Source organism: Tauraco erythrolophus, chromosome 23 (assembly GCF_009769465.1).
Source record: "Tauraco erythrolophus isolate bTauEry1 chromosome 23, bTauEry1.pri, whole genome shotgun sequence".
NCBI classification, from domain to species: Eukaryota; Metazoa; Chordata; class Aves; order Musophagiformes; family Musophagidae; genus Tauraco; species Tauraco erythrolophus.
Genome location: NC_141487.1, coordinates 7107747 through 7123261, shown reverse-complemented (window position 1 = coordinate 7123261; position 15515 = coordinate 7107747). Strand labels below are relative to the sequence as shown.

Here is a 15515-nt window from a genome sequence, read left to right as displayed (position 1 = left end):
ATTTTTTTTTACCTGCACAGTATTCCAGGGAGTACTGGCCTGGAAAATGGAGGTGGAATGAATTGAATTCCCTGATGAAACTAGTGGGTTCATACAATCTTCAGGTGTATAAAAGAAAAGGGGTGGGGGAGAGGTGATGATAGAAATAGTCATAATACAGCAACACAACCAAGTCCTTGGTTATCGTGTGATACGCAAAACATTCAAAATGCAGTCAGTTTTCTCATGCCCAAGGACTGGTTTCTAGCCTCCCATAGTATACAGTTAACATCATATAGATGATTTTAACATAAGATTTTGTCTGTATTCAGTGTTTTGAGAAATGATCAACTTAAGTTTTCCTCTTTGGCATCCCCAGAAACTGTTAACTGTTGAAGTAACTGTCCTCTAGTAATTCTTAACTACATCTTCAAAACTTCTGTTCTTTTGCAAAAGTCGTGGTGCTCTCCATCAGCTTCTTCCTCAGCTGGTGAGAGAACTGCGTCTGTAGGAGAGATTTCTGAAAAAATACCCCATGATGTGCTCTGTGAAAGTGGTGAAGATGAGAAAGAGAGGGACAAGGCCCTAGTAGAACCAGAGTTCCCAGGACTTTGGAGTCAGGAAGGTGACTTGCACAAGGTAAGTGTTGTGATATCTCTTATTAGAAACAGACAAGAAAAAAAAAAAAAACCCACAAGTAGCTGGGATCTTTTTGTCATTGACTTATTGTGAAGTTAGTCTTTACAAAATTTTGACAGTATCTGTAAAAGTATCTTAATGGTTAGAAAAGTTTCGTTTCCCTCTCTAGTAGTTGTAGATATTTGAAGTAATGATGCTGGCAAGTGCTGTTTTAGGAACCTTGCTTAAAGATAATAATTATCTATTTTGCAGTTAAAATGCAGACTTTATTGCATAGAGGTAGAGAATCAGATGTGAGAATGCCATCAGAGTATCTGCTGTTTGACACTATTCTTATTGTATTTGTTCTCTTAAAGAGAAAACAATACTTCCATTTTAGTTCAGAGGTATGTGAACCCATCCATCACACCATGTTTACTTGTTTGAGTTTAAAAAAAACAAGCGTGAGTTTCTGTTGAGTTGGCAACACAGATTGCTTTATGTGGGAACTACTTTTTTTGTACCATACTAGGCAAAGAAAAGCCTATCTTTTAGCAGAGTAACAGCATTCTGTATTCTAAACAGAAGTAAATAGAGTGGAATTGTGTAGTTAAGATCTTGAGTGTTATTCCAAGGTAGACTTGCATATACTGCTTTTTTGGAGGTGTAGAAGACCATTAAGAGCAGACTTTATAATAAATCAAAAAGAAACAATGTCAGTGCACATTCATATTCTTACATGAAAGACGCAGTGGACCGTAACTGAAATGCTGCAGTGAAGTTAGCTGATTTATTTTCTGAATGAGTGTTTGGGAAGTTGAGGAGGGAAAAAACTCTCCAAGTGCAGAAGAGCTAATACTGCCATTAAAAACACTATGTGATAGTGTGGGATGATGATAAGCTACCGAACAGACAGCTGAGAATTAATTCTATTCTTCATATAGAATTGGGAGGCTGTGTTTGGTCTGGAGAGAAACAAAGGCTGCCCAGATACTTACAGATTCCATCCACAGGCTTTGCTGCTTTCACCTGCGGGTTCTGTGATCAAGCTCACTCACAGTCATTGTGGTTTTTACTAATGTTTCATATTAGATATCCAAAGAAGAAATGGATCCAAAGCAGCTGGCTACAAGAGTAGTGAAAAAAGAAAGTTTTGAGAAAAAAAAGGTGGAATTCCCAACTGGAATTTTTCAGAAGCGAATAGTGTCTGGTCGTGAATGTAAGGGATGTACCTTCTACAGTAAACCAAGTTGCATTCATTTCAAGGTTAGTGACTGTTCTGCGTAGGATCTATAGAGATGATGTGTGTGTCTACTAGATGTATATACCAATGTCTTGCTCAAAATTGTGTTGCACTGGGAAGAAAAAAAATAATTCTTCTTGTCTTCAATAGGTCTTTAGTCAAACCTGAAACAACACTTGCCTTTTTCAATAGCAATCTCTTAAGTAAATTATAGTCAGATTAAATAAACTACCGATTTTATAATTTAGACCTCAATAGTAAAACTATTTCCTTTACTTCAGGGAATTTAAATGTTGTCAGAAAAGTGAGCAAATGATGAAACACTTTGTTAGACTGTGTTCTGTGCTTTTTAAAAGCCAGTGTAACTGTTACTTACGTATTGTTTGTACATACACTATTACTATAGAATAATGTCCTTAAGTCATGACTACAATCCAGTTAAGATTTCAGTTTGCAAGTGACCATCATATTGTACTCGTCATGAGGGAACTGAGCTGCAGTTTATCTCTGTGTCGTAATCAACAAGTGTACTGTGATACAGCACACCACTGCCTACTTCTTCTCTGTACTTAAAAAGGTCACCATCATGGTGCATCAGACAGGTCTTCGAACTGTGTCAGAAAACATGCTGCCAGGCAGCCTGCAGGACTCTGTGTTAATGCATGTGCCCAGGTACACAGCTTGCACAGTGTTAGTAGGAGCTGGGAGCATCTGCCTTGCTCCCAGGAAACAGCAGGCCTCCATTGGAAGACAGTGGCACCTAGTTCTGTGTTAAAAAAAATCTATATTGTCTTTGCCACACACAGTCTAAGTTGTTAACAGCTCTCTTAGGCTATGACTGTGACATAATGTCTTTGACACTTGCTGCAGAAAAAGACAGAGCAGCTTGGTGCATTAGCTGTGCACAGACCCAGGTAACATTGCCTCATCCATGATGCATGAGTTCCTGGCTTTGTAGGCTGTATGTTTTAGAAGGGTTTATTTGGAGTAAAACAATGCTTTCCGTGTCTATACAATACTTTTCACACAGGCCTGTGAGCACAACTGTGATAAAAGTAGTTGGTTTTGTCATTACTTGTGTAAATGCTACTTCCTGTAACTCACACCACCTGATATGTTTGGTATTCCAAGGATTTTGATGTTGGTCAAATCTACAAACAGAAGATAGTTCTGATAAATGCATCCTACAGTGTTAATTTCTGCAGACTAGTGGGAATCAGTGCATGGCTCAAGGACTTCATCAGTATTCAGTAAGTAAAATGAACTGTAGACTGGTTGCTTGTTTTACCTGTGTACCGCACCAGGAAATGTAAACACATTCTGTAGCAAATGAAATCGATTTCAGTAAATACATCTAAATTCTATATTCCATCCTCTGTGATGAGGAAAGGAGCTGTCTGGGCGCTGAGAAGGAAGAGGCTTGCTAAGCCTGAGCTGCATGTTGTTGGTTTCTGCAGTGGTGATAGCAAGGGACCAGACTATAGTCTGTGGGAAGCAATATAAACCAGGGGTAACTGCCAGTCCTGAACAAGTAGAAAGCTCTTTTGAAAAAAGTCAGACCCTTTTAAAAAGGGGAAAAGGATCTTTTTGTAGGTACGAAGATTTAGAGACATTGAGAGCTGTAAAGTCTAAATCATAAATATTTTATCAAGGTAACATTTGAAATAGAAGGAGCTATTCCTTAAAGTCTTTCTCAGGAGAAACTGCTAGTGATCCCTTCTGAAGGTCAGTATACAGATGCTTATTTCTCTATTCACATGTTAAGCTCTCGAGTTCTAAACGGTTTCCCTTTTCTATTTGGAAATGTTTCATCTTGATTTTGTTTGATTTAATTTTGTTTTGATAAAATTGTTCGCATGTATGTTCTGTGTTCTGGTTTGCTTAGGTATTCCCATGGCTGACAACACTTCCTTATCTATTTTTGTCTGGCTTCCTTTCTGTTTCTGTCAGGCAAAATAGGTCTCCAGTAGTGCCTTAATAATTTCATTTAGAGTGCAGCTGTGAGATTTCTTGTCTTCTGATGGGCATTTTGTTTGCATCACAGAGATCATTAAATGAGGCATTCAAATAAGTGGCAGTTTCTATTCAAGATAATTTTGATACAGTTTGCAGCAAGCAGCACGTTCTCTGATCATCTGCAGCTACCTTCTCCCCCCTCCTTTCCTGTTTGGACAGGGGAGATGTTACAGAGGGACACTCAGAACGGACAATGGGAGAAGACTGCTTCTAGTTGTTAGATAGGTGATTGGTGCACCCTGTTCTGGGTGATATCCTTGAGCCTCAGCTTCACCTCTTTGTCTGCAGTCTCTGTCTGTAGCAGGAAGGGAATAATTCCTGCCTTTTAAAAGCACTTTGAGACTTTCTGAGTAAAACCTCAATAACGAATCAGTTGCAGCAGAGTTCTGTAGCTTTTCATTAATCTGTCACTCATTTTGACTTTTCTAAGTAATTAATCCAAGTGAGGAGGGGGAATAAAAAAAAAAAACTGTCATTGTTACAAGAAGAGGAGCTACATGTATCATACCTAGTGTTAATATGGGGTTTTATATTAATTATCTCCATAGCTTTGTTCCACCTGGCAAAATGTCTGCTGGAATGTCCTGTGAAGCAGTGGTAACGTTTAAGCCGATGGTAAGTACACCTGAGTGCTGAGTTACACAATGGTGATCCGAGGGCTGGAGCAGCTCTGCTCTGGAGACAGGCTGGGAGAGTTGGGGCTGTTCAGCCTGGAGAAGAGAAGGCTCTGGGGAGACCTTCCAGCACCTTCCAGTGCCTAAAGGGGGCCTACAGGAAAGCTGGAAAGGGGCTTTTTACAAGGGCGTGTAGTGATAGGACAAGGGGCAATGGATTTAAACTGAAAGAGGGAGATTTAGATTGGATATAAGGAATAATTTTTTTACAATGAGGGTGATGAGGCACTGGCAGAGGTTGCCCAGAGAAGTTGTAGATGCCCCATCCCTGGAAGTGTTCAAGGTCAGGTGGGATGAGGCTTTGGGCAACCTGGTGTAGTGGAGGGTGTCCCTGCCCAGGGCAGGAGGGTTGGAACTAGATGATCTTTGAGGTCCCTTCCAACCCAAACCATTCTTTGATTCTATTTTCTGTTTTAGAAAAATGCCTGTCACTAGGTATTCTTGGAGTATGTTTTGAAACTTGCTCCAGATGACAAGATTTATAATAATGACGAGCTAAAGTTAGCCAGGCAGTTACCAAAGACTGTTTTGAAGTGAAAATGTAGAATCTGTAGAGATACATTTTAATATGTTATTCAGAGAATGGCTGAAAATAGTTTTCATCAGACTACATAGGCTGAGTCTTTGCAAATTACTTGGTTGGGTCTGTTCAGTGATTGTCTTTTTGTTTGTTTTCTAGATAAATGAAACTCTGGAAGGAGAAGTCATGTTTATGGCACAGACAGGCCCTTTTTCTGTTCCATTAAAGTGTACACCCAAGAGATGCGTTGTAAGTCACTTCTTGTAAAAGTATGTTCAGAGTCAGTGTAACAACAGTAAGAGCAAATAAACATTATTGAGAGCATAAACATTATTGAAAATATTTAGCGAGAGGCATTTACATTTCTTTTCCTTTAAAATGGAGAGGCTCTTTCTGGAAAATTATTCATTCCTGAGCTTCCCAGAGTGTACTGAGATTTATACAAAATTATCTTAGTGGATTTACTTAACCATGAACTGTAACTTTAACTTCAGAGTGGAATTAACTGAAGTAGTTCTGTTTAGAAATTGATGACACAATGTGAATGGAGGGAAGAGAAGTGGTGGCTGGAAATGAGCTGCCTCTTTCTCCTTGTAATTTTTGGAAATTTCATCCCAGACCTGCAGCTTATTCTTAATTTTAATTTTCTATGTAGACAAAAATCGAAAGATCACAGTATCTTTCTGTCTTTTCTGGCATTTGTAAAAATCATATATCTCCTTTCTTTCAGCATCTCAAAATTTTTTGAGAATTCTATACTGAATTTTAAGCGAAGAGCATAATTTTCTTACTGTTAGGAGATGAAACTACAGGCAGCACTAACTTTTTATATATCCTAACGTCCTATGAGCTAACTTGAAGAAAGTATTTGATAAAAGCAGCAACTTTGTTTTTTAAATTACTTCTTTCACAGCTACAAGCAGCTTTGGCTTTACAGGCCACAAGAAATTGTAGATGAGAATATACAATGCTAGAGAAAGATTATGCAAAGAGACGCCTAGTGTTGGAATAAGACTAGCAAATGCAAAAGTGGGGATATACTAGCAGCATACTCTAATAATAAAGATTAAAAAAGTATCTTAGTTTCTTTACTGGACTGCACATTGAAAATGGATGCACCGGGAAATGAATCCAGAATAATCTATGCAAGCTGCTACTCTGAACAGAATTTAACCTGTTTTTTCCATTGTCATATAGTGGACTGAAATCAAAGTGGCAAAGTTTAACATGACATTGCTTTAATGAGTTGGCTTCCACAAAACCACAGAAGGATACCCATAGCTCACATTGTTATTTGCTGCCATCTTTGAAATGATAACAAGAACTTCAAAGTCCTGTTCTAGAAAAGGTGGATACTTGTTCAATTGACGTTACTATCTAGGACAGTAGTAATTAATGGTTTCTCTTTTCACAGCTGGCACTAGATAAAGAGCTCATTGACTTCGGCAGCCATGTGGTGGGAGAGACAATTTCACGGACCATCACCCTGACAAACAGTGGAGCTTTGGGAACAAGATTCAAAGTTCAGATGTCAGCAGGTGACAGCCATAGTACATGTGGAGCAACTGCAAAATCTTCTCCTGGAAGAATGGTAGGTTCGAAAGCATTTCCCTAGATTGATAGAAACGTCCTGCTTTGCAGAGTGTGACTCATACAGAATCACAGAACAGCTCAAGTTGGAAGGGGCTTCAGAAGGTCATCCGGTCCAACTTCTAGTAGTTTTTTTGTTTGGGTTGGCATGTCTTAATATGATCTGTTAGACCCCCAGATATCATAAGACGAATTTAAAAGCAATTTGGGAGGTCAAAGGGGAACCAACAATGATAATTATTTTTTTAACATTTTGGTTATTTGGTTATTTTTGTCATGATTCCTATTTTTTTCCACATCCAAACAAAATTAGAAAAAATACTTTAGTTAAAAGATGAGATTCTTATAGAGATTTAGAATCCCAGCTCCTGGACTTCAGAAAAACGCCAACTGTTGCAAAACTAGCAATAAAGTAATGGGAATTGGGAGCACTAGTCTGTGATCTTCCTTTAAAAATTCAGAGCTGTTCATTGAAATTTCCTGTCAAAGAAGAGCAGTCACAGTTATTGACAAGCTGCTGTTACAAGGGAAGGAGTCGTTTTAGTCAAACTAAGAGTTACATGGGGAGCTGTTGTCAGAAAACTATAATAATAAACAGCGTTAAAAGAATTGAAGGACGATCTCTCAAATCAATAGTGGAATGAATGCAAACGCAGAGTTGACAAAATGTGTGGTGTTAGACCTGATACTGATGGCTCCTACAGCATGCCAATGTCAAAGTTGACAGAAAACTGAGGAATCCCAACAGCTGTTCTTCTCCTTGTAGTGGATAATTTTAAGTGAAAAACACTGATAAGGAAAGCATATATGTCAGCACTGTGGGGCAGATTTTTGAGAAGACTGAACAGCTTAAGTCTGAAGATGTACTTGCTCCTTTTCTAAATAAGTTGTGGATTGTATTCTTAAAGTGGGGAAATCTTCAGATGTAAAAAAAAACCCCAACAAACCAACAACAACCAAGCCCCACTGTGGTAGGAACTTATGCTTTGTAATTCCTGTTTTAATATCATTATCATAAACGTTCTTTTGCCTCAAGTGTTGCATAGGTAGTGCCCATAAACAGATTTCACAGGTCCTGGAGCGCAGGGAATATCTGTACTGGGCTGCATATCAGTATTTCGAAGTGCCTACGGGTTCCTGTAAACGCAGTGCAGATACTTCATCTTTGTTCCACCAGTGCAGCCTTTAATTTCTTCGATTGTTGAAGAGCAATTGACTCAGATGGTTTTCAAAATTCTCTACTTAATAATCTAACCCATTTTTAAGTTCTAAGGAAAGGATTGACCTCTCTCTTGAAACACTGCAGTGAGCAGGATGTGCAGTGGAACTGCTGAGCTCTGCCGTGGTTTTCAACTCTCACGCTATCCCTACGCTAAAAGCGTGGCTCAAATAACGAATCTGTGAACTAACACTGTATCCATGGTTTTCCTTCTTTTGGTATTCCATCCTTTGCAGGTGTGTAATAAACAGAAGTCTAGTTGTAGCAGACTTAGTTTTGACATAGAACTGCCTATGTTTGCACTAGAAAAATGTTAGTTCTGTTAGTTATAAAATAACTAACACTATATTATGTTGCTCCTATTATTAACCTGCTTTGGGCAGCCAGCAAAACTTAGATCTGCTCATTGATGAAGGTCTAGCAGAATGTGCAGTTTTTAGAAAGTGCAATACATTTGTCCCTTTACAACATGGACCAGTTGCAAGAAAACACAAGACTGATTTGCAACTGCTAGATAAAATTGGAGCTGGCACAAGCTGGATGAACAGTCAGAGCAGAAAATGTGTTTTCTGTGTTTTCTAAAAGGTTACTCGGCATTTCAGTGACTGTGTCCCTGAAAAGAAAGTCAGCAATAGTCCTGTGACATCTGTAGCTGAGAAGAAGGAAGAAATTTGTCTTGACCATAGTGAAGAAATGACCTGCTGTGTAGGCCAGGTGCAGCAGCAGAGGACGGAGACGAGCCCGAGCGGTGGTTCTGTAGGTAAGATGACCGTTTTAGAAAATTGGCAGCGCAGTTTCCCAGGCTAAGCATTATCCATTTGTAGAGTTTCCTGGAATGAACTGTGGAATTCAGTTTGCAAAGTTACTGAGTACATTACTACTAGAATGATGAACTACTTAATGTTATGTTTCTTTGTATGCTGCCTCACAAAAAACGACTAAAAATAAAGTCCTGACACCATTATATCAAAAGCAGCAGAGGATCTCACTTGTTATTAGCGATCAACAATTCAGTCTCAGAAGAATACAGAAACCAACTAGCTTACAGAGACTGCAAAATCGTTGTCATTTGTGTCTCAGCAACTGAATACCCACTTCTCAGAATAGAAATCCACATGACAGGTTTATTTTTATAGTCTGTAATTCTAGGAACAAGGAAGCAGAACTATGAACCTCCTCAGACATTTTCCATCTCATTCCTGATGTTTACTATGTGCTTAATAAAATCTAGTTTTGTAGAAGAAATGCTTTCTTAATTTCTTTATTATCTGTATTCTTTAATATTTCTTCTGGATATTGATCATTCCAGTTGCAGGAAACTAGAACTTCCATGAAAAAGGTTGTGGGTGGTTTCTCTCTTTAAATCTAGGATCTATATTGTGAAACGGAGTGATTCCATAAATCATCATAGCTCTCTCCACAGAACACATTCCTTTAAATATGTTTTCAGACCTTAAAAAAAAAAAAAAAATCCCTTGCTTTGGCACACTAACATCTCATGGCACCTTGGTCTGTTTCCTGGTTTCTGTGAAGCGTGAGGTTGCCAGCTGATTACTGCCATGGGTCCAGAGTTAGCTGCATCTCTCTTGTGATGCATTAGTCTGAGGTACTGGGAAGCACTGGTGGGAGACTTTTAATTAAAAGGTACTAATTATTGCAGTTGTTTTGAAAATAAAGGGAAGCAGCACTTTCACTTGCTTTGCAGGTCCTCCCAACTGCATGGCTTTTTTCACTGAAGTTGTTCTTCAAGCCCAGTTCACACTTTCAGCTGAATTTGTGTTCTTTGCTGTAACAGTCTCCAATATGTACTTTATGCTACTGAAACATGAATATTGTTATTCTGTAGAGGAAGGCTCATGTGCCTGAGGTAGACTGCTGGACCAGGGCAAAGTCTTATGGTCAAACAGAAATTTCCTTCAAGGCACTTACTTTTCCACGTCATTGGTATATGTTATTGGATTTGCAGTATTGACCAGAATCAGTGTACTTCTGCTCTGTTTGATATTTTTAGTGGATACATGCACATATCCAGCATTTTGTGGGGTTTTGCTTGTGGTTTTTTTTCTCCTCAGAACAACTTGGTCAAGAGGTATTAAAGTCTACATCAGATCTAGGCACAGACAATGCACGTACTTTAGTGGAACTTTCTCCTGAAGAAACACCAGTTGAAATTACGCTTGGAAAGGTAATTAATATCCTGAGATAGAGACAAGATTGTCACTAGTCGAAGCCTACATCAGATAAACTGCTTTGGCTCTGGAGGGAAGTGCTTAAGTTTGTGATCAATTTCAAGCTCACTAAACTTCACCGTATCACAGTTAGTGCTTAAAATGAAACCACATGACATATTTGCCCTTTCTTTTGAAGAAAAAGACTTATAAAGACTTATTTGAGCTGAAAGATTCTGTAGAGATTTTAATTTCTCATCATATAACACTTTCCTTTTTTAAAATTTTTTTGTCAAACTGATTTTTCTGCTATGTCGTTCTGTGGTTATACAAAGTCCAGTGACAACACAAAAGACGGGGCAGGAAAAATGCCGGGAAACATCAAACTGGAGCCGTATTAAAAAATCTGGGTATGAGAGTCCAGAGACTGACTAGTTTGTGCTAGCATTTCTGTCTTCTACCTCTGCACACAGATGGGGGGCTTAATGCTGGAACCAGAGCGGGTCTTTGAATGGTGGCACAAGACAGCTCCTCCACGGTTTAGTGGTTCACAGCATATGATGGGAGCCCTTTGGTATTCCGCATTATCTGGCTGTCATACAGAGTCCTGCAGTAAATGAGACACTCAGTAAAATTCTGACCATGCCTGGTTGTGAAACCACATGTCATGCCACATCTTTTCCCCACACTAAACCTTTTAGGGAGCTACTGGTACTGATTTTTCCCCTTGCACAGTGCACTCAGTTGAGTTACAATCCAGGTGTAACAGGGTGTTTGTACAGTATGAGTATATACTGCTTCCTTATTTCAATACAATTAACAGCAAACTACAGAAACACAGTCAGATTTTCATTAAAGCCGTGTTACCTCCTGTTTAGGTTACTGAAGGTGAGATTGGACCCTTCAGCTCGGTCAAACTTCAGATCATATTTGTCCCAGCTCTCCCTGGGGACGTGCGGGCAGAGTTTGTGATCACGTTTGACAACTCGGACTGCAAACCAGTGAGTGATTTTGTGCAAGACTTGCTTCAAAACACTGTAGAAGAAGAGTTTAAAATCCTTCTACTGCTTTTCCCAAGAATGAAAATTGCTTAGAATCCCATATTAGAAACAGGAGAAGAGGTAGAGGAAGATAGATTTATTGATATTATAAGAAATAACGATGCGGTACCATATGATTATGTATTATGTGATTTGATGGGAGGTAGCTTTGTAAATCATGGCCCTTCTTTCTGATGCAGTGTGGTTATTTAACCTGTTGATTCTCTTAAATTTCTATGCAAATAATCCTGATATTCCCATTTTATCAGACATCATGCTGAAAAACATCTGATGTCCTGGAAGCAAATACGAAAGTATCCTTCCCTATTCCCAGCCTACATAGTTTATTTTCTTTCTGATATATCAGAATTGGAATTATTTAGCATGCAGTAGTGAAACTGATGTGTGAAAGCTGGAAGAGGTGACAACTTTAGTTACCACTTCAGCATATTTTGATTCCACACTTTATTGGAAGCCAAATTCTGCATGGGAACAGTTCACAGAAGCTTGTCAAAAAAATAAAGAAAAATTTCCAAGAAGCTCAGTAGGCCAAGTGTTGGCTCTCCCCATGGTGTACAGATGGAGTAGTCTCCAAAAGCAGCTCCAGGTGCATACTGCCAGCTCCTGTGGGTTCCATTTCTTCCAGGATCACTTTATCCAAGTGTGATCTCTGTGGTCACTGAGTCAGACCTGAGGGCATTATGGGAAGTACAGCACTGTGCTGCCATTGCTGTGTTTCTCTGGCTAAACAAGCTTCTGTCTCTTGAGTCTCTGAATTACAGCACATTCATTTAAGCTAGATGCACTCTAAACATTTCTTTTCAATGTCGTGGGCAGCATGCTATTCCTTCATGTTCTTTGTCAAAGAATGCAAACCAAAATATAATTCTCTTTTCTCCTGCGATACCATAACATCTCGGTTTTATTTTAGAAATTATTTTCATAGCTTTGCCTAATTAAAGAACCTGTTGCAGTAGGAATAATAAATATTTTGTTCAGCTGTAGTTTATAGCAGAAATTCTTGCTCTGCCTAGATCAGTAAGAATTTGAGACTAACAAAAATAATTACGCTCTTGATTTATTGTGTTAACAGCTGTGCTTTAGTGCCATTGGGGTTTCTGTTGATGTACCAGTTTGGGTGCCCAGCCCCAACGTTGATTTAAAGATCTGTGTATATGACCGGCTTTATCAGGATTGCGTTGTCATTCGAAGCAGGTGAGCGACCCTTCCCTTAGCAGCTGCCTTCTACAACCAGATAATGAGATTGTAAGTCACTGGGTGATGTCTTGAGGTTCCGTTCTTACAGACCCATTCTGTCATCCTAGGAAGCTGAAAAACAGTTTGGTTTTTTTTTCCTCGGCATTTCAGGAGGACATCCTGATTACAAGCCATCTGAATTACACACTTCTATGGAAATTGGACTTGGGTATCCTGCTATCACAGATTCCCAGGACCAGCTGTAGCTCTGATGTGTCTGGGTTAATACATGCCTTGCCACTTCTACAAGATTCTGTGTGTTGTACCTGTTCTGTGGTATAACTGTAAAGTCCCTAGGAAATAGCAACCCCACAGAGTTTCATCATGTGGAATCCGTACATTAAACATCAGGGAGAGAAACATGTCTAAAATTAAGTGCACATTAGGTGTAATTGAGTCAGCCAGGAAATTTTATGCAAGAATATTTTGTTGTTTCTCAGCTATTTTAACTTTATGTAAATTCCATGGGAGACTTATGATCTGGAAGCCAGCCTCATGCCAACTGGTCTTTATTGAGACGGTCAATCACCAGACTCGGGATGTGATGCTGGATAAATCATGTCAGTCCTTTAGTGTTTACTATAAAATGGGAAGGGTACAACTTTTCCTAACCCATCTGGGCGTAAGCACTGCACTGGAGTGACACATACCTTGTAAGTACACAGATGGAGACCAAATAGGAATTTACAGGGGGAAAATATCTGGATGTTTCTGTAGTGCCAGTCAGTACTGTCTGAAGACTGGTTCTGCTTGCACTGTAATATAAAAAGAATATTTCAGCTCGTGGGCTCCCAGAGATTTCATCCTATTAGTGGTTACATGAACTCTTACTCTCTTAATTGTCTTCAGATGCTGGGTGTCTTCCCTCTACCTAATGCAGTCATCACTGAATGCTTATTTTAACAATTTGCATTTCTTAGATTCAATTTAAATAGGATTGGGGTGGATTTGTGGGACGGTGGGGGAGAGACTGGTTCTCTAGAAGACATCCATTCTAAACCTCTTACCAGAATTACAGGCTGCAGAGATTCTTCACAGTTGGAAAGAAATGAGTAAAGCTGTTATCTCAGAAATTCAGCTTACAGATATGACAAGCACAAGTTGTTATGTAAGTGACTTTACTTGGTCTAGATAACGCAGGGATCGAACTTACAGAAGCAGAATAACTCTCCTAATGAAAACTTAAGATTTCAAGGGGATCCCAAAGATAGAAGCTGTCAAATTCCTTAGGGTAAAACTTCTTAACTGAGGGAAAAATCCTGCTGATCCTTCACCGAGTTTCACTAAATTAAGAGCCCTTAATATGTAGTATACTGTCCTTAGTACGTTGGCAAATCAAGTCTTTGATTTATCACCCAATTCTCCATAATTAGGAAAAATTGTCCTTGTTATACAGTTATTTGAGCTGAAATTAGAAGTATTTCGTGTGCAGCAATATCAATTCTCAACTTTTTATCTTGCAAAAGGAGATAGATTTCATCATTCAGTTAGATGGGTGCCTGAGAAGTTGCTCCCTCTAGTAGCCGTTGAAATTTTTCTGTAGTGTGTATCAGAAAGAGGATTCCTCATGGTTACGTGGTACATGCCAAACCACTTTTCAAACAGAATGAATTTAAACTGCTGAAAATAGCTATAAATTACTATCAGTCAAGAACAATTTCTTAGCTTAGAGTAGTAAGTAGCTATATTTTAATTGCAATAGTGAAAAACTGGGGAAAGGCAGTCTTACTGTGGTCCAAGGTCTGGAACTACGCACAGACGAAGGGCCCAGAGCCACAGACTAGCAAAGAACTGTCCGAACTGCTGAGGAGGTACAAAGATAACAGTTTGTTACCACGGCTTTACGTGTGAGCTGTGTATCAGCTGAAGAGTTACTACAGGGCTGCCTGTGAACTAAGGCTCGTAGGAACCATTCACAGGAGACCAAGTGTAAGGTTACCACAGCCCAGCTGAAAAGGCTGCTTGTCTGTAGCTGCTGAAATGCCTTAGCTGGTGAGAACTAAAGTTCAAATCCAGTAGATGGGAAATCTTATTAGTGTTAACTTCTAGAACACAGATTCTTTAGTTAAATATTAATTAGATACCTAAATAATCTGCTATTCAGGAATATTCTTAAAAATTTCTGCTCCAATCCCTAACTAATTATAGAAAAAAAAAACAAAGAAGATAAAAAACCAACAAACCAACACCTAAAACATGTAGCAAGATAATTCTTTAGATTTCTGGGGCAAAATCTGACCCAGACCTGTGGGAGATGATGCATTAGAATCGTTTCATTTACCACCAGCACGCACAAACTTGTCAGAAGCAGAGCAGCAAGAACTCGCCCGTATCTTATCGCTTCTGTCTGTAGCATAAGTAGTTCAAGTTTCCAGCTAGTAGACAGCTTTGGCACTTCAGTGCCCCAGAAAGCTCTGTAGAATTGCGAAATATTAGTTAATACTGGTTTTGGTTTGGGTTTTGTTTGAGGTTTTTCCTGGTCACATAGAGTACGGTGATCAGGAAGCACGAATAAGCAGCATAAAGGGTGAAAGTGACTTCTCAGAATCCTGTTCAATATTAATCACTTTGAAAAGTAATTTCTTGGGCAGGTTATAATCTGCACTGATTTGATGAAGGAGTATATAGTTCTCTTAGATTGTCAACAGTCAGAAACCATTCCAGGCTCCCAGTACCACATGCTGTAGCTGTTGATTTAGAGCAGACCATCTGGACTGACAGCTTGTAAACCAGTCCACGAGAAGGAAAACGACAAGCTGAAATATTTGTAAACTGCTTGGTAATTTTGCACGTAGACATAAAATTCCAAAGCAGGGTATGGTTTGTGGCTATTGCTGTATTATAACACGGCCAGAATTTAGTAAACGGAGATATTTCCTAGCTTCCAAAATGCCATTCGTAGGGCAAATTATTACAAGTTTTAGCAGAGGAACTGCAGCGGCAGCTTAGCCACACTCTGACTTCCAGCCCTGTAGAATCTCTGCTGTTTGAGGAGAAGTTACAAGAGATCTGCAAATTCACATCTGTTTAAAAGAGTCATCATGGTTTGGGGAAGAAAAACCAAAAGCAGCAGTGCTTTCAGTGCGTTTCTGGTGTAAGACAGCCCCCCTACCCTGAGTTTGAGGATTTTTCCTGCCTGTACAGGCTTGATTTTTTGATATTGAAGATTCTGAGGTAATTATGTTTATAAT

At 39.2% G+C, this 15515-nt stretch overlaps 1 protein-coding gene across 2 annotated transcripts in view; it reads left to right on the top strand.

Annotated features, from left to right (window-relative positions):
* CFAP74 (cilia and flagella associated protein 74) overlaps positions 1-15515 on the top strand; it is a 46007-nt gene that overhangs the window by 12519 nt on the left and 17973 nt on the right. For both annotated transcript variants that reach the window (XM_086625688.1, XM_086625687.1), the window contains exons 11-20: positions 436-618; positions 1690-1863; positions 2972-3090; positions 4405-4471; positions 5210-5299; positions 6465-6641; positions 8445-8619; positions 9932-10044; positions 10906-11028; positions 12161-12282. In XM_086625688.1, coding sequence (XP_086481814.1) covers positions 436-618; positions 1690-1863; positions 2972-3090; positions 4405-4471; positions 5210-5299; positions 6465-6641; positions 8445-8619; positions 9932-10044; positions 10906-11028; positions 12161-12282 — 1343 coding nt within the window. The remainder of the gene's footprint in view (positions 1-435; positions 619-1689; positions 1864-2971; positions 3091-4404; positions 4472-5209; positions 5300-6464; positions 6642-8444; positions 8620-9931; positions 10045-10905; positions 11029-12160; positions 12283-15515) is intronic.